General features: G+C 41.2%; 1 protein-coding gene and 1 pseudogene across 5 annotated transcripts in view; both read right to left on the bottom strand.

The window, feature by feature from the left end:
• Positions 1-4,971: 4,971 nt before the first annotated feature.
• Positions 4,972-5,452, bottom strand: LOC110548031 (large ribosomal subunit protein uL11-like; annotated as a pseudogene).
• A 9,157-nt stretch (positions 5,453-14,609) lies between these two features.
• Ldb3 (LIM domain binding 3) overlaps positions 14,610-18,607 on the bottom strand; it is a 62,023-nt gene continuing 58,025 nt past the window's right edge. For all 5 annotated transcript variants that reach the window (XM_060390900.1, XM_060390899.1, XM_060390898.1 and 2 more), the window contains one exon: positions 14,610-17,459. In XM_060390900.1, the coding sequence (XP_060246883.1) occupies positions 17,370-17,459 (90 nt within the window). In that variant the 3' untranslated portion in view covers positions 14,610-17,369. The remainder of the gene's footprint in view (positions 17,460-18,607) is intronic.

Below are 18,607 nucleotides of genomic sequence, written 5' to 3' on the forward strand. Positions count from 1 at the left end.
AGAAGTTCAAGGTCATGCTTGGATATATCTGGAATTCTAGTCTATCCTGGGCTACACGATACTGTGTTCAAAAGAACAAAATAAGTGCTAGAGAGGTGGCTCAGCAGTTAAGAACTCTTGTTGTTCTTCCAGAGTACCTGGGTTCAGTTCCCAGCACCCACATGCTGGTTCACAGCCATTCATAATCTAGTTCAAGTATGTCTGACACTATCCTCTGACCTCCAAGAGCACTAGGCATGCCTGTGGTGCATACACATAAACAGGTGAAATATTCATATACATAAAATTTTAAATGTTTTCTAAAAATGTTTAAAGATCAAAATAATAATAGTAATAATAATATTAATAACAACAGATAATCAGTTGATTAAAAATTGAGTATGAAATAATGATAAGCTTATATTTGTCATAACAAAACTAGAATTCTATATAAGATATGTATCTGACTGATATGTTTTTCTTCATAACAAAAGCTACTCTGTTGTGCTTTCAGTAGTAACAAAAATGTTACTGGTTATAAAATACGCTATTATTTTAGATTTTAAAAAACCCTGAGAAATAAAACATCTCCAATTAAACAACATCAACAAATGGAAGGCATTAGGATTGTAAAAGGTTTTCTAAAACCTGCATCTACAGATTGATGAAGTGTGTTTTAATGCCTCTAGAAGACAACAGCATACAGGCAAACAGTTTAAAATGTTGAATTTTCTAGCTTTTTAATACATAATCATATTTGTTCAGCACAATCCCTGAATAGCCATGGTATGAATGTTGAATCACAAAAAAATAAAAGACAGCACAGTGGACTGCATATAAACATATAAAACAAACAAAGTGAATAACTTATGATTCAGTCATACAAACTTTAGAAGAGATACCACGATGGAGTCACATGTTTAGATTATATTGGAAATAAAAAATTAACTTTTGACAGTTGCTTATATCGTCAAATATGTAATGAGAAGAAAAAGTTGAATTTTGGATGTTGATACATGTTTTTATCTTCGGAGATGTTGCACGAGGCAATCAGAAAATCTGAGTCTTGCAGCAGAAGAATGACTACTTCTATGCCGGAAGCTGAACAATAGTGTTTGCTGCTTATGGGGCCATCAGGAAAAGGCAGCTGTGGATTTCGTTCTAGTACAATTAATTGCTTCCGCTGTATATAAAATTGAAAGAATTGGGTGCTTTAGTGCGGAAAAAGGATATCCTGCTACACAGCTCCTATTTCCTCACAAAGGCTATCACTGAGCTCTTTGCCCTTAATTCGAATGCATTGGATTATCCTGTGATGAAAGACCAAACGGCTTTTCATTTTTACAGTCTCTTATCTCCTACTTATTTGGCACCTCCCCGAAGATGCCTGCTCTTCTTCCAAGTCTGGCTAATTGCTAGGATGTCAGAAGGTAGCTAATGACTGACTTCCTTCTCACAGACTATTCTAAGCCCCTCTCCATTTTTATCATGGAGTGTCACTTCTCATTGCTGGGTAAAAAAATAAAAAGAAAAAATGATGAATCAATGAGTTCTGTCATTGTTTGAATTGGCATGTGCCACACATTTTTAATTTTCATTCCCTGCCCACTGTATACTTTCAATTCCACTATGTAGAATTGTCCAGCCAACATAATATCCACTTGACCTGTATGTGTGTGACTACATGAATTATAAACTAGTTATAAGTAGTCAAGTCTGGTGGCACAAGCCTATGAACCCTCCTAGCATTCAGAATGTTCTGTGGGCAGAGTTCAGCGGGGAGAGCCTTAACCTAGCATACCAAGTACCTGAAAGCCAAGGCAAAGTTCAAAGCCTGCTTGGGCAGCTTAAGAAGTCCACCCTCAAAGTTAGGGAGGTGGGGTTCATCACTCAGTGTATGAGTCCCTTCTCAATCCCCAGTGCCACCAAAAATAAGCATTTCTTACAGTAAATAAAATATAAAATTAACCGTATCAATTTAACCCTACCTGCCCACGTTTTCGCTTTCTTTGTAGCTGCACTCAATGCTGCCCTATGGAAGATCAGTGACTGCCAAGATGAGACAATATACAGAGAATATTTCACGTTTTCACTGAAATTTCTGCTGGATAGTGCTCACTGGGAAGTGTGTATGTGTCAGGTAAGTGAGAGCTCTAGCAGCTATGACTGCAGGCCCCGGGGTGCTCTCTATGGTTTTTACTAGGAAAGTGTCTGAATGAGTACAGAAATGGAGGTTGCTAGTTAGCAGTCATAAAGCTTCCATTTACATGCTGTGTGGAGGCTGGAGAGATAGCTCAGTGGTTAAGAGCACATACTCCTTTTGCATAGGATCTGAGTTCAGTTCCTAACACTCAGGCAGCTCCCAACTTCCCGTAACCCCAGCTTCATGGTAGCCAGAGGCTTCTCTGGCCTCTGGGCTCCCGCATGTATGTATCCAGAAACACAAATAAAAATTAAATCTAGGGGTGGAGAGATGACTCAATAGGTAAGAGCACAAACTCTTCTTCCAGAGGATCCTGGTTCTATTCCCAGCACCAACATGACAGCTTACTGCTGTCTGTAACTCTGATACCCTCTGGCACCCTCACAGAGACACACATGCAGGCAAACACCAATGCACATAAAAATAAAGAAAGGTTTTTTAGTAAATCTTTTTTTTAAATCTGGATTTCAATTTTCATGAAATGTTTTTACTACAATAAACTGTGAGACATGTTAACCATATTCCATTGATAATAGAAAATTGGCCAAAATGCTACATAGTAGTTGTTTCTGGACAGGAGACCATGATTACTTTTTCTTCTTTCTACTTTCACACATTTTTAAGGTTTTATTGAATAAACACATACTCTTAATTAGCAAAAATTAAAGATACAGAACCCCATTCATTTTCTTTTATTGCCAATTTCAGCTAAAGGTGCTTTTGTTGAGCACTTGTCTCTAAGAGGAATAAGTCATTCTGAACCTCTGCTTCCTCAGAAACCACTGTCAGGTACCACTTTCCAGCTGATAGTGTTACATCTTCACCCAGCCTAGCACAAATGACATCAGCATCCTAGAGGCCTGCTCAGCAAGATCTGGAAGAAAAGGAACATAATCGCCAGTAGTCCCCAGTAGATACTGAGGTTATAAAAGGTTAACAAGCTTTTGTGTTAGTTGGGTCTAAAAGTAGGACAGATAGCCAAGAGTTTGACCCTATAAACTTAATATTCTTCTTACCATACCATGCTAATGCCTATTCCTGGGCTCACTGGTAATAGAAGCATTTGCTGGCTGTTTTCCAGGACCTGTATATTTGTAGGCTTCAGTCCAGTATTCCATAATCAGGGCCCAACTAGTGAAGGAGACCTATGGATTCAAGAGGACTCTGGTTTTACCACAGAGGAACAAACCATAAAAGAAACCTTGTTTCCTAAAAGTTGAGGCATGATCATACAGGTTTAATTGGGAACAGAAGCTGTTTACAGCAAATTGTAAACTGTATAAAACAGACTTCAGTGGACACTCCCTGGAGATGTCCCAAGCACCCTCCCTTTCCTTATTCAGATGCAGAGACACAGCGTGGTAAGGTGCAGAAGTGGCAGCCAGAGGGGCATCCTAGGAACCCCTTGGAACTTTCCATGACCAAGTCACTCATGGAAAACCTGGCTTTTCTTCCTTGAAACCAGAAGCCCAGCCCACTGTTTCCTTCACTGCTTCTATTACCAGTGAGCCCAGGAACAGGCATTAGCATGGTATGGTAGGAAGAATATTAAGTTTATAGGGTCAAACTCTTGGTTATCTATCCTACATTTAGACCCAACTAACACAAAAGCTTGTTAACCTCTTAGAACCCCAGTTTCTATTATCTATTAAAAAAAAAAAGATGATGTGCTTTTTTTTTAAAAAAAAAAAAAAAAAGAAGAAGAAGAATGAACGTAAATGTATTAGAGAAAAATGGGAATGAAATCCTAGGAGCAGAATAGGCTCCAAAAGAGGAATGCAAAGATACTAGTAGCCTAATGGAACAGATGAGGGGATTAGTACATGCCAGTGGCTGGCATGCAGTCACTGCTCAATTTTAGTTACCTTTCCTTTGCCTTCTAGAAAGTGACTTGTACTTTAGTGCATATGTTGAAGAGAAAAAAAAACCAACTGTAAAATGCTTAATAAGCTGTGCTTCAAATACAGCCCAGTGCAGTGCAGTGATAGCATATGACTCCTGATACAGCCTGGGCTGGGATCCAGTTCCTTGACTCTGCCTTGCTCGGGAATTTCCCCCTACAAAACTTTGGTAGCTCACTCCTAGACCTTAATGACCTTCCTGAGAAATCCTTGAGTTGAGGCGTGGATTGGTGGTATTACTGTCTTCTTCTCAAGCCAGAATACCTAACACCAAGTATTAAATAAACAGTGTTGCAGAAAGTCTTCATAGGACTGGGAATGTCACTCCGTTGGAAGAGTGCTTGCCTGTGTGCCTGAAGGCCACCCTGGGCTACATGATACCCTGTCTCAAAGAGAAAAAATAAATGACTGAAAAAAATGTGTGTGTGTATGTGTAGATATACGCATATACATACACACACATATATGGAACGGTGGCACATGTCTTCAATTCCAGCAAGCAGGAGGCAGAGGCAAGTGGATCTCTTGAGTTTGAAGGATGGCCTATTCTACAGAGCAAGTTCCAGGCCAGCTAGTGCTGTCTGATGCCTCAGCAGGTAAAAGCACTTAACATTCAAGGCTGATGGCCTGAGTTCAGTCCTGGGTCCCACATGGTAGCAGAAGAAAGTAGACTCCCAAAAGACTTCATACATACAGCATGGTACACTTAAACCCATACTGACACATACCATACACACATAAAAATCGGAGCTAGGGACATAGTTCAGTGGTTACACGCACTTCCTGCTGTTGTAGAGGACCTGAGTTTGGCTCAGAGCCTTTTTTTGTTTGTTTGTTTGTTTTTTGTTTTAATCAGATGGTGTTTTACCGAAATACTCTTGTTGGTTCTTAACTAGCTGGGCATTCCACTGCACTATCGATGACGTCTATGATGTCGTGAGGGTGGCGGCCAACCACATTGCAACCCACAAACCGCGCAGTACCCAGGATCTTCTTAATAGTTCCAGAAATATTTCCACTGTGTTTAATGTTCTTCTGCTTCTTTCTGTCTCTTGGTGGCTCCTTGAGGGCTTTGATGTTCAGGGCGGACGCAGAGGGCACCACCTCAATCTGTGCCTGTCTGTTCTCTGTGAGTTTCTCTGTAATCCTTAGACCTTTCCAGTCACCGGCAGCCTTAGCAATGTCATCACCGACATTTTTTGGAGACAGACCCAGAGGACCGATCTTGGAGGCCAATGAGGAAGTGGTGATGACACAGTGTGGTGCACCTCAAGTGCACGACTTTGATCTCATTGGAGTCGAACTTGGGCAGCATGGTGGAGGCGGCTGGTGTCGGATGAGCCCGGATTCGGGACAACCCAAGAAAGTTGCACCGATGCTACTCCGAGGTGAAAGCGGAAAGCAGAAAAGCTTTTATTTTATTTTATTTTATTACCTTATTTTATTTTTATTTTATTTTATTTTATTTTATTTTACTTTTTGAGACAGAAGTCTCTATATAGCCTGGCTGTCCTGGATTCACTTTGTAAACCAGGCTGGCCTCAAACTCACAGCAATCCACCTGTCCTTGCCTCCCTGAGTGCTGAGATGATGGGCACACACCACCATTCTCAGCCTGAGAGCCCATGTTAAGTGACTCAAAACAGTCTGTAACTCCAGCTCCAGGAGAATCCAACTCCTCTGGCCCCAGCAGGCATCTGCACACAGTCACATACTCTTACATATAATAAAAAATAAATTTAAAAACAAAAATTTTTAAATAAAAGCAAAAGTATTTTAAATATATAAATAAGTATAATAAAAGTAATTTAAAAAGCAAGTTGAAGGAAGTGAGTTTTTCCAATAAAATAATAAATTGAAAAGAAATTTCACAATTGCAGAAAGTCCGTGAGAGCATATTCCTTTGCTTTTATGGCTTCCTTATAGGAAAGCTGCAGAAATGTTTACTACTATATGATAGCAAAATACTATATGACAGCATACTATATGATAGTAAAGTATAGTTTACTACTATATGATAGCATGTCATAGACATGCCGTGACATGTCTATTTCCTCCACCAGACTTAAGATCCCTGTGAGGCTGCACTGAAGTCTTAGTCACCTCAAACTAACAATTCTCATTTCCTTCTTTCTTTTTTCTCTCCTTTCTTCTTTCTTTCTTTCTTTCTTTCTTTCTTTCTTTCTTTCTTTCTTTCTCTCCTTCCTTTTTTTCTTTCTTTCTCTCCTTCCTTTTTCTCTTTCTTTCCTTCTCTCTTTCTTTTGTTGCTGGAAATGAAACCCAGGGTCCAACTCAAGTTATGTTAGTGCTCTGAGCTGTACCTCAGCTCACTACCTGCTAATCCTTATGTCTTGTTCATGATAAGAGCTCAGTGAATGGGACCTGAACTCAGCTGGCTTCCTCTCTGTGTTTCTGATGAACATAACACTTCCACTAAAGAGAGGTGTATGTTTTGAGACTGAGTTCTTAATGGAGAGACTGTTTTAGGGAGAGGCATTGAACCTATCTGAACCTTGTCTTTTCTGCCTTGAATGGTTGTAAAGATTCAGTGGGGAAAACATAAAATGCCAAGCCCTAAACATAAACATGGAAAATGCACTATAAAATAAAAATAAAACATGTCTTGTTTTTCCAGCTACTTGGGAGGATAAGACAAGAGGATCATATGAGCCTAGGAGTTCAAGGCCCACCTGGGCAATACCAACAACAAAATTGTTTTCTTTCTTTTAAAGTCACATCACGGTTATGAATCTATAAGCTATGGATACATCTAGTTATTTTAAACATTTAAGCAACTCAAAAGGACAAAATATCTATGGTTCAGAGCTGAGCCTGAGGCCTCAGTAATTCCTTTTCTTCCTTCTGAACTCCAACCTAATACTACATCCCATTCAACTGCTTGCTTTTGTCAACATTGCCCTCAATTCAACCTGGGCTTCCAGGATTGGAACAAATCAAGCAGAAGGTGGAGAAAGACAACTTGTTTGGTGTAAGTTGTGGGGCTGCTTCAGCCTCGTCTCATTGGGTAATCTGACTTAGTCTCCCTACTCAGGGCATGTCTTCATCCTTGCTCTGAGAACAGCCCTGACAAATATTGGCAGTTTCTAATACGTAACTTGAACCGAGGAATTGGGACCCCCAAATGTGGTATTCTTCATTCTAGTGGCATGGATCCAGAGTAGATTTATGAGGGTCCCTTGTTTTGAAAGGTCCCTGTAAGGCTGAGAGTTGCTGGAAGGTTTAGGTTGAGCTAGATTGTAATCAGGGGAGTATTCCTATATAAGCTTTTCTAGTCATTTGCCTAAAGGGATTTCAGATGAGAAGGATATAGAAACCTGTAAAACTCCAGTCTTTTGTTGCCTTGACCCCTTCTCATTCTAACTGAATACTCCAGTTTGCTATTTGATTTTGTTTTCTTCTTCCTTCTGGGAGCAGAGTTTAATGAGGTCACCCTAGCCCAGGCTGACCTGCTACTTACTCTGTAGCCCAGATTGAGCGTCAACCCAAAGGGATCTTCCTATCTCAGCCTCCCAAGTGCTGGGATTATTGGCATGAACCATCATACCTGGTATTCCATTCTTAAAGACAACCCACTAGACCTGTATCCCAGGCTGGCTAGACTGTTCTCCAATCTGAGCCTACTACTTTTCACCAATTCATCTCTCTTGATGCCCAACAGAAAGACACAGTACCACAGGAGGGGTAAAGGTGGCCACATGCAAATTACAATGATTGCCACGCTCTCCTTCCTTCTGACCCAGGCTCACATTGGTTACTCTGTACCCACTTTCTCCAAAGGCAGCTTCTGTAATTGCTTCACTGGGAGGGGAAACCCAGCAAGCAGTTGCATGGCTCCTTCTCAGAATCTAAAAACTGCACAGAAATGGTCTACATATCCTTTTATGCATCACATCTCTTTGAAGTAGAGTTAGATAAAAGGATAATCAATTTGCACATGGCAGAGTATTTTAAGAATTTATGTAATAAAATGCTTTAGTTTTTTAATAGAATTTGTGAAAAAAGGAACTAGGTTCTCAGCTAAGTGACAACAATGATGACATTCTTTCTTTTGTGTTTTGTTTCCAAGTATTCCCAGTCTAATGCCTACAAATATATCTGGAAAAACCAAAAGACATAATCCAGTGAAAAAAAATGAAAATTTAAAATTTAAATCTAAAAAGCACAATCCAATCTGCCTACTAAATGTGCTTCAAATAGTCATTCCTAACAAACTGCTTCCTGTGGAAGTAGGTGAGAGAATATATGAACAGATGATCATTAGCTAGTGCAGCAGTGAGGCGGTATTGGGGAAAAAGAAATGCAAAGAAGTGACCAACACAATACTGATACGAAGGTAGGTACACAAGAGATGGGGAAGCCAGACCACAGAGGTTGGTGTGGGACTTGAAGGCTCTTCCAAACATAGTGGGAAACCTTATCTGATTGCCATGCAGGTCCACTGAATGGGTGGTCAGACATGTTTTCATAGAGGTCCCAAATGGGAGATGGTTGGAGGGAGCAATATGGACACAGATCAGTTAGATCAACGAAGGAGAACTGTCAGAAGGCAGGATCCTGAGGCTGAAGAGAAGACAGGCAGCGTCAGGAAGGGTATTTGTCAGAGCCTCTGTAGAGAAGATGGGTGCTAGGATGACTCCATAACCCTAATTTCAATGACAAAGTAGTACCTGCAGTCCACAGAAAGGAGTATTCAAGAGAAGCAGGTTGGGTAGTAGGATAGAGGCTCAGCCAGTAGCAGATACAGAACCCCATTTGGAAGGGGGGTGGGACATGAGGGCTGCGGGATTTGCCAGAAGAAATGCAGGCACACTTCCTTGCTACATTATGTGTTTAGAAAAAAGGCATGGGTAAGCTGACTGAAGGAGGGCTTCGAGTGCCCCTGCCATGCTATCCTTATTTGGAGAGCCTCTCCCCACCCCACCCCCTCTGTGTATGTGTGTGTGTGCATGCGCATTCTTGCAGTGGTAGAGATCAAACCTAGAGTTGTACCACTGAACCACATCCCCAGCCAAGCCAACCCCAATTTAAAGAAGCTCAAAGAGACCCCCAGCAGGATAGCACAACAGGTAAAGTGTTTGCCATTAAATCTGGCAGCCTGAGTGGCAGCCTGGAACCCACACACTGGAAGGAGACAGCTGCTCCTCCAGGTTGTCCTCTGACTCCACCTGTGCTGCCCTCTCACAATGAATTCATAATTAAACCAGTGTTATTAAAAATAGCTGACTATATTTTGAGACAGGGACTCATTGTATAGCTCTGGTTGGCTAGAACTTCTATATAAACCAGGCTGGCCTTGAGTTCACAGAAATCTGCCTGCGTCTAGCTCTGAGTGCTGGGATTAAAGGCATGCATCATCTCACCTGGTTAAATAAAGGTAATGAAAATATTTTTAAAGGAGTTCACAGATAAAGGGAAATTTATTAAACCACAGAAAAGATAGGCATAGAGCCTTGGGAATGAGTTGATCCAGAGGCTGGAAAAGTCCACCTGTTTGGAAACTGTCATTTCCAGTTTTTACTTCTTAATGCTTTGTTCAATAGCTTTGTTCTCACCTATTGAAGACTCTTGCACTTCTAGTACAACCACTTAATGAGAAAAGAGGCTATCTCTGTGTGAGCTCCAGTGCTAATGTACTCTTGGAGAAAAGATTCTCACTTTCCTGCCTCAGTCCACAAACCCATTTGTTGTTTTTTGCTACAGGGTTTCTTGTGTAGCTCTGGCTATCCTGGAACTAGCTTTTTAGACCAGGTTGGCCTCAAACTCATAACAAACCCATTTCTTTTTATTTTTAAAATTTATTTACAAACTCATTTCTTAAACTGGCCAATGTACTAGAAAAAAGGTTACACAGCCATTTTTGCCCCTTTGGGACAAGTGCACATGGATCGACAGCAGGGGGACATTCAGATATGGCAGGATAACAAAGTTCGGATGTGAACCTGAGACCCCAGAGAGGCACAGCTGAAGATGTAGACATTAAATGGCTCAGAAAAGCAGTTGACTACCTTGACAAAATTAATGGCAGGAATTATCCTGCAACCTGAATCAAGAGATGAACACAAGATTCTTATTCTTAGATAGCCCATTGGTTGCATTTTATAGAGGTTATAACTAGGGTCATACTGTGGAGTTCACAGTTACAGAATCAATGGTTCTTAAAAGAAAGCAAATCTCAGAACAGTGCATGTAGTGTGATTGCAATGAAGCAAAACCAAAGGTGTTCAATGTGGGTGTGTGGACAAGCATAGATCTGTGCTTCCAGACGCTCTACCCACACCACACTGCTGGCTCCGCGGGCTTTAGTAGACTACATTCCGACTCTAAGAGTTTCTTCACATTCATCTAGAACTGCTTGAACTTTGAACACTTTTACCAAGTGAAATGTTTTATAAGAAAGATAAAATTTTTGGTTTTTTTTTCTTTTTTTTTTAACTTTTACTAGTTACACTTTATACACTTTATTTATGTATTTATGTATTTATTTATTTATTATTTGTATGCCTCCATAAGCCCCTCTCTCCTCCCTTCCTAATCCTACCTTCCCTTCCCCTTCTTCACACATGCCCCTCCCCAAGTCCACTGATAGGGGAGGTCTCCCTCTCCTTCCTTCTGATCTTAGTCTATCAAATCTCATCAGAGTGGCTGCATTGTCATCTTCTGTGGCCTGGTAAGGCTGCTCCCCCCTCAGGGGGAAATTTTTGTTTTTATCAGAATTCAGGTTCTTTCTCTTTACTTGTCATCATTCATTTCCTCCCTTTGCAAGTAGCAGTTTTCTTCAGTGTAGCCAAGGCCCACTGTGCCTCATTCCCTCCCTTTACCCAAGTTCTCAAGCCATGTGTCCTCAGGATTCCAGTTGTTCCCCTTAAATCCTTTACCTTATTTTTCCCTCTGGCTGGACCCTAGCCCCAAACTTTGGTATTGTTTATTTCTTCTCATCATTCACCTTTCACCTCAGAATGGTTTTTCTTCTTGACCACTCAAAGCAGCTTATTGGCTGGCAAGATAGCTTAGCAGATGAAGATGTTAACTAACTGTGTAAGCCTAATAATGGTCTGAGTTCATTCCCTGGAACCTAAGTAGAAAGCTGGATGGGATGGGATGCATCTGTAATTCCAGCACTCCTACTTTGTGATAAAAGTCAGACAGAATAGTTCATCAGAAGCTTCCGAGCTGGGTAGGTTGGAGTAGCCAAGGATGACAGGATAACCTTGAACTTCTTCCTGCCTCCACTCCTGAGTGTTGAGATTACAGGCATGTGTCTCCATACTCCTTTTCTATATTGCTGCAGATAGAAACGAGGGCTTCATGTGTGATAGACAAGCTCTCTACAACAGAAGTGCGTCCTTAGTCCCTTCAATACAGTTTTTACTCATGATACTTTCACTTTCTGACAAGTTTACTGGAACATAAACAAGCATACATCAAGGAGTGATTTGTTGCCTAGGTCATATGAACGGTTTAAATCTGAGTGGAACACTGAGAAGGAACATGGAATTTTGGACCTGTCCTAGGAGGGCCAATGGTCAGAAAGACTCAAAGCAGTATTTTACATAAATTTTCCAAATTAGAGCTGCATTTACCTTGAAAAGCATTGAGCCTGCTGCTAAGCTTACTTCATCTAGAACTCCTTCTCTCTGCCTTGTCCTTATCATGAATGGATGTAAGTACAGCTTCTTGCCCTTACTAGTCTGTAGAACAGCTTTAAATATTAATTTAAATATTAATATTTATATTACATAAAAGAAAACAATTTAATTTAAATATAAATCTTTAAATACAACCTTAAATCTTGCTCAGATGTTTTTTCCCCTTAGAGTTAACCTGACATTTCTCTGGTTTGGCTAATTCCAACTATTAGAGTTTAAGTTTCTTGAAGGCAGATTGTCTGCTGAATTCACAGTCATGTTCTCACTGTCCCAAGCAGTCCCCTTGACACCTGGTAAGGGCTCAGTTTTTTCCGAATGTGTTTGTTAGGACGGTTTCCATTCGGAGTGTGTTTAGTGTGCTCCTGCCTTTCCTTCCCTCCTGTAGGCTGGCAGGGGACAGTGGAGCAGACAACACAGAGAACGACTGTTGGCGGGGAGGACATGAACACACATGTGACACAACAGTGCAATGGAGAAAACTGTGGGTGGAGGGTTTAAGTGGAGATGGGGAGCACAGCCTTTGAGAGAGGAGACAAAGGGAAGGTCACCTCAAATTAAACATGTATGAAAATGCTATAAGGAAACCTACTTTGTAAGCTAACTAAAACAACAACAAAACCCACAAACACGTCAAAAACCTACCATACGTGCATTGCTCAAGAGCACTGAGAGTTGGTTGGGTGGTTGGTTTGTTTGGTTTGGTTTTGAGACAGGGTCTCACTAGCTTTGGCTGACCTGGAACTCATACTATAGACTATGCTGGCCTCTAACTCACAGAAATTTGCCTGCCTCTGCCTCACAAATGTTGGGATTAAAGGCGTACATCATCACACTAGGCCATGGTGGTTTTATAGAATCATTAGAATTGGCGCTGTGTACCAGGTCCTTCCTGTGTTTCCTCATCTGGAGAGGGGTGAGGATCTTTTGGGAGAGGTTTCTTTTTTTTTTTTTTCATAGGGAGTATGTCACCACCAAAGAAGAGTAAATATTAAATGAATGAGCAAAAGAACAAGGTTGTTAGCCGGCCGGTGGTGCATGCCTGGAACCCCAGTACTCTGGGAGGCAGAAGCAGGTAGAACTCTGGGAGTTCCAGGCCAGCCTGGTCTACAAAGTGAGTCCAGGACATCCAAGGCTACACAGCGAAACCCTGTCTTGAAAACAAACAAACCAAAAGAACAAGAAGAACAGGTTATTTATTTGTTTTTGAGTAGGGTCTTGCTATAGAGCCCTGGATTCTTTGAAATTTACTGTGTAGACCAGGCTGTCCTTGACCTTCCAGCCTTACTTCAGCATCTACCTTCCAAGTACTGGAATTGCAGGTAAGAACTGCCATTCCTAGCCCAGGACACATACTTGTTTGTTGGTTTGTTTGTTTGTTTGTTTGCTTTTCAAGACAGGGTATCCCTGTGTAGCCTGGGCTGTTCTGGAACTCCCTCTGTAGACCAGGCTGTTCTCAAACTCACAGTGATCAGCCTGCCTCTGCCTCCCAAGTGCTAGGATTACAAGTGACTGCCACCACCATCTAGCTGACACCAAATTTAAATTCTATGATTTTATGAGATTTTTTTCAGTCTTTTTAAAATTTTTCTATCACTTCAAATTGTTATCACTACTAAAGTTAAGAGATTGTTTGGACACAGTCTCACTATGTATTCCTGGATGACCTTGAACGCCTGCCTCTACCTCCTAAGTCCTGGGATGGTTTGTGTGACGCTAGGTATTATTTGTTCTTAATGCCACTATGAGATTTTCCTCTGAACCTATATAAAGAAAAAGAAATGAAAGGATTACAAGCAACTTTTCTACATTTGAAGCTATGTGGAGCAAAATAAAAATTAACCTGTGGGGTTAGAGAGATGACTTGTTGGTTAAGAGTATGTACTGAAGTTGCAGAGGACCTGAGTTTGGTGCCCAGCACCCAGGTCAGGCAGTTCACAACTCCTTCTGACTCCAGCTCCAGGAAAACCAAATACCTTCTTCCAGGATCTGCTGGCACCTGTGCTCACATGCCCATACATACACAGACACATACATATGCACATAGTTAAAAAGCAATAAAAATGAATCTTAAAATTGGGACTGGAGAGATAGCTCAGTAGTTAACACTTGTTGCTCTTGCAGAGGGTGGTTCCATTCCCACACCCACAAGGTGGCTTACAACCGTCAGTAACTCCAGTTCCAGGGGATCCAACACTCTCTTCTGGCCTTCAAAGATATGAGGCAGACAAATGGTGAACAACATGCATGCAAGCAAAAGATTCATACACATAAAATAAAATTTTCAAAAATAAATTTAAAAATAAAGAAATAGAGAAATAACTCTGGGTTATCAAGGTAGCTCAATGGACACTTTCTTCTAAACACGATGACATAAGTTTGTACTCAGAACCCACATGGTAGAAGGAGACTCCTGAAAGTTGTCCTCTGCACACCATGGCACATGTGTTTTTACACACACACACACACACACACACACACACACTAATAATAAAATGAAATAAAAAACAACCTGATCATAGTGTCTGTAGTGCCAGGATCAGAGAAGCAGAGGCTGTATTGTGAGACCTAAATATGAAATATTGGACCACCAAGTAACTAAAAATGCTTTTCCAAAAGTACAAGGTGAGGCCTGTTCTTTCTGTATATAAAACATTTGTGTTATTCTTACAACTTTGTTTAAATAAGATGATTAAGTTGCTGATGCGCAGCAGACCAAGTAAACAGTGCTTCCTATTCACAGGGCAGTTTTGTGTCAGACTTTTATTTGTGGCCATCTAGATGTCAGCTGTTTTTGTTTTTGTTTTTTAATGACACATTAAAGAACTTTACACACAATGAAAAAAAATCAGTCTTTGTACATCTTTTTCTGAATTTTATTTGCTAAAAAGAATCCACACGAACCAAAGAGAAAAAAGAAAAGAAAAACAAAAGAAAAAGAAAAACATGCAAAAATAGTTTTGTGCACACCTCCAACACATTATATTCCACTTCAGAAAACTTAACAAAAAGAAAGGAAAAAGACCCCAAAGCAAGAAGACTTGGGTTGAAAAGTTCACATTACAAAGGCTAGATTGCTAACACAAACACTGCCAATACAAGCCATTCTACTGCAAAAGGAGAGTGTTTATCAGAATATTAAATTAATGCCAACAATAAAAAGACAAGACAAACTCTATTCCTCCTGTGCACTGGTAAAAACTGTTTGCTGTCACAGGAAAGCCATGATGTTAACCAAATGCCACACAGTCTTAATGAATCCTAACACTCTGCGGGCTCACTCTGAACATTCTTGAACTAGCTCCATTTCTGCTACCTTTATATTGGTTTTGGCAGTGTTGGGGACCGAAGCTAGAGCACCCTGAATTCTAAGGAAATTCTGTACTACTGGATTACAGCCAGCCCTTAAAATGTTTTGTTTTTGAAAAATAAAAATTCTTCTAGACTATACATGAACTACTAAATGTTTAAAAAAAGAAAAAAAAAACCCTAGTTAATATAGAATGATGGTGATGCTTTCCTTTGGGACATTTTGATTTTCTTGTTAAACGTCCTACAGAAAATGATAATGATTACATAGGAGCAGTGTCTGTTCACACGTATAAAATCTTTAAAGTAAATTTTAGAAATATAACTATAGGGATTTTTATTTCCCTTCCTCAAGACCAGTTCCTAACCATTTAAAAAATAGATAGGTTTTTGAAAAATCAACTGCTTAGAACTCTTCTCTTTACTCAACATGCTCCTTGTCCCTGAATATTCAAACTTTCCAAAAATAACAGACCGTACAAGGTATTGCTCTGCATGTCTGGACAAATCTCCAGGCTGTCCCAGCAGAATTTACTCAGCCTGCAGCTTTGCAGAAAAAGTAAAGAAGGGTTATTTGGTAGGAGCGCAGTTCTGACCTTCCCTGGTGCTGACTGGAGGGGATTGGTGATTCCAAACAGAAAAACTGAGTTTCTGCCCAGGCTATGTCTAACTATTTTGGAGTCTTCCAGGCTGGAATGACCCTTAAGTAGAATGGCAGTCTCTTGGAAGGAAGCCTTAGTTCTCAAAAGAAAAAGAGTTTGACTGCATAAAGCATTTCAAACGTGCAAACAGAAAAATCCAAAACAGGATCAAGGAGAGAGGGGCAGTGAGTTGGTGGAGTGCCTAAATACTGTGCTCCAGTGACAAACAGACACACAGACACGCACACCCTGCTTCGATGCCAGTCTCAATGAACATCCATCCTAACAGCACTTCCTAGAAAAAAAAGCGGCCACACCATCTCCAAACCCAGAAAGGAAGCTGCTTTCTTTACCTCTAAATAGCTTCACCAAGCTCCCCTAACTCTATCTGTAAAGGAGTCACCTGTATTGTAAAGGAGTCTGAAGGCCATGTCTATTTCAATAAATATTCTAAATTCATTCAGCTATGTTCAGATTATTGGCCCAAATGGCAAACGAATCTCCCCACCCCAACCCTCTTGAAGCAGTCAGCCTGATTATATAATTGGTGTGCTGCTTTTAAAGAAGCAGGTAAACAGTGCAGCCCTGAAATCCTGCAGCCCATGCATTCCTCCAGAGGCTGACAGAAAGCCCTCTCTCCATGCACAGTTGGGAGAGCCTGTTCTACCATCCTGTGCTTGACAGTTGTCTCTCTTCTTTCCTCTGAGCCTCTGTGAGGGTGGTGATGAGGAAGACGTATGTGAGCAGTTGTGGGTAGAGGGTGAAATACATGCACAGAACACTCACTCATGCCCTCTTAAAGCAAAACAAAGGCTAAACCCCACCCCCAGTTTTGTTTTGTTTTGTTTTTCAAACCTCTTCTGATACATTGTAAAGGAAAACTGGAAAAACCCAATTTCACTTTCCCATGACAATTCAAAAAGGAGCAAAGCCTTCCACGACTTTAGATGTTTCAGACTGAAAGAGGGGGAGAAGCAGAGAGAGAGAACTCTTTTCTCAGCTGTCAGTGGCCTGGGCCAAAGACCTCCCTGGAGCGTTTCAATTTGCCCAGTGGGGGCCGGACACTGCCTCACATGTCTGGGCTCCCCTTACTGCTTCAAGTTTGTTCAACATCTGAAGTCTAATTCGCAAAGGTGGCTCTGGGTGCTAATGGAAAAACTCTTCCTTTTTTGGTGAGGAAAATCCAATGGGTCTTAGCTAAGGAGCTCTCAGTGCTGGTCTAAAAATAACCGCAGCAAATACTGTTTGGCACATCGTTGTGTTTGCCAAGGAGCTTTCCAGAAGTCTGCTGCATGCTTTGGCTTCTCCATAACTGCCCTGAGCTCTGTCCCTACGCTGGTGACAGTGATGGTCAGGGAGCCTATGGTTTTTGAACATTGCTTTTTGTTTTTCACTTTTGATTTCTTGGAATCCTTTCCCAAAAGTCTGAAGTGCAACTCCAGCCATGGATTAATTACTGGCTGGATTCAGCATCTTCTTTTGGCCTCCAGTCTGAACTACGAAAATACACAATCTGTGTGTATAAGAAAAGACTAAAATTAGACTTCAAAAGGGCTCAATCATTTCCTCTCGCTCCCTTTCCCCCCTAAGAAGAAACATCAGCTTCTTTGACTCCTTCATTGTTGGTAGCAGGAGCAGCCTGGGCTTGGCCCTCATCAGCCACCTTGGGCCCCTACACATTGATGGCATGCGCATGCTTCTTGCACAGTGGTTTGTCTTTCTTGGAGTAAAATGGCTGCCCCTCCAGATTCACATGGCAGACCTGGGAGGGAAAACAGAATCACCCTTTAGAAAAATGCACTGTTGCACCTAGCCAGAAGAAGCAGCCTCAATGACTAAACAGAATATGTAACTGAACCATAGAACATGAAGACTTCCAGGGGATTGAGGATGTAGCCAGTTTCATGGTTATCATGCAGAAAGCCCTTTGATTCCCAGAGCCACATAAATCAGGTTTCATGGGCATGCCTGTATTCTTAACACTAGGGAGGTGGTAGGAGGGTCTACAAAAGTTCAAGGCCATTTTAGCTACTTGAGACTGTCTATAGTAAGCATATAAATACCAAAATAAGATAAGACTTCCAAAAAGCATGGACTAAGAGTCAAGTTAGTTAAATCTAGTGGAGTAGAGTATATACTTGATAAGAATGTCTAATTCATGCCATTCTGTGGGGAGCAGATGAAGTCCTGAGTAAATGTGTGTTGTTGACATGGGCACAAGCAAGTAAAGGACCCCAATGGCTCAGACCCATAGGAACAGCAAGGACTTCCCCTGATCAGTCTCAGGGAAATGACAAAGCACCCCCTGGTCTGTGGGCAGATGCTGACTGTGGTGGTTTGAGTGAAAATGGCCCTGATAGGCCCATAGGGAGTGGAACTATAATGAGATGTAGCCTTGCTGGAGTAGGTGTGGCCTTGTTGGAGGAAGTATGCCACTGGGGGTGGGCTTTGAGGTTTCAGGTGCTCAAGCCAGGCCCAGTGACACTCTCTCTTCCTGCTGCCTGCTGATCTGGATGCAGAACTCTCAGCTACCTCTCCAGCACCATGTCTGCCCATGTGCCACCATGCTTCCCAACATGATGATAACAGACTAAACCTCTGAACCCTTATTAAGCTAGCCCTTATTAAATGTTTTCCTTTATAAGAGTTGCCATGGTCATGGTATATCTTACAGCAATAGAATCCTAACTAAGACATTGATCGGGTACAGGAAAAGTGGACCAGCTTTCCTCTTCCGGATGATTACAGCCTGAGACTGCTCCACTATAGATATTAGCTAAACCTGCCTCCTTGTTTAGCTGTATATAATAACCTGATATCCTCAATTCAGATGTTTAAAATAAACTCAGTTTCCAAGCTGCTGCTGGCACCCCTCCCTCAGAGATCATGATTCACCCAATCCCAGCTTTT

Source organism: Meriones unguiculatus, chromosome 9 (assembly GCF_030254825.1).
Source record: "Meriones unguiculatus strain TT.TT164.6M chromosome 9, Bangor_MerUng_6.1, whole genome shotgun sequence".
NCBI lineage: Eukaryota > Metazoa > Chordata > Mammalia > Rodentia > Muridae > Meriones > Meriones unguiculatus.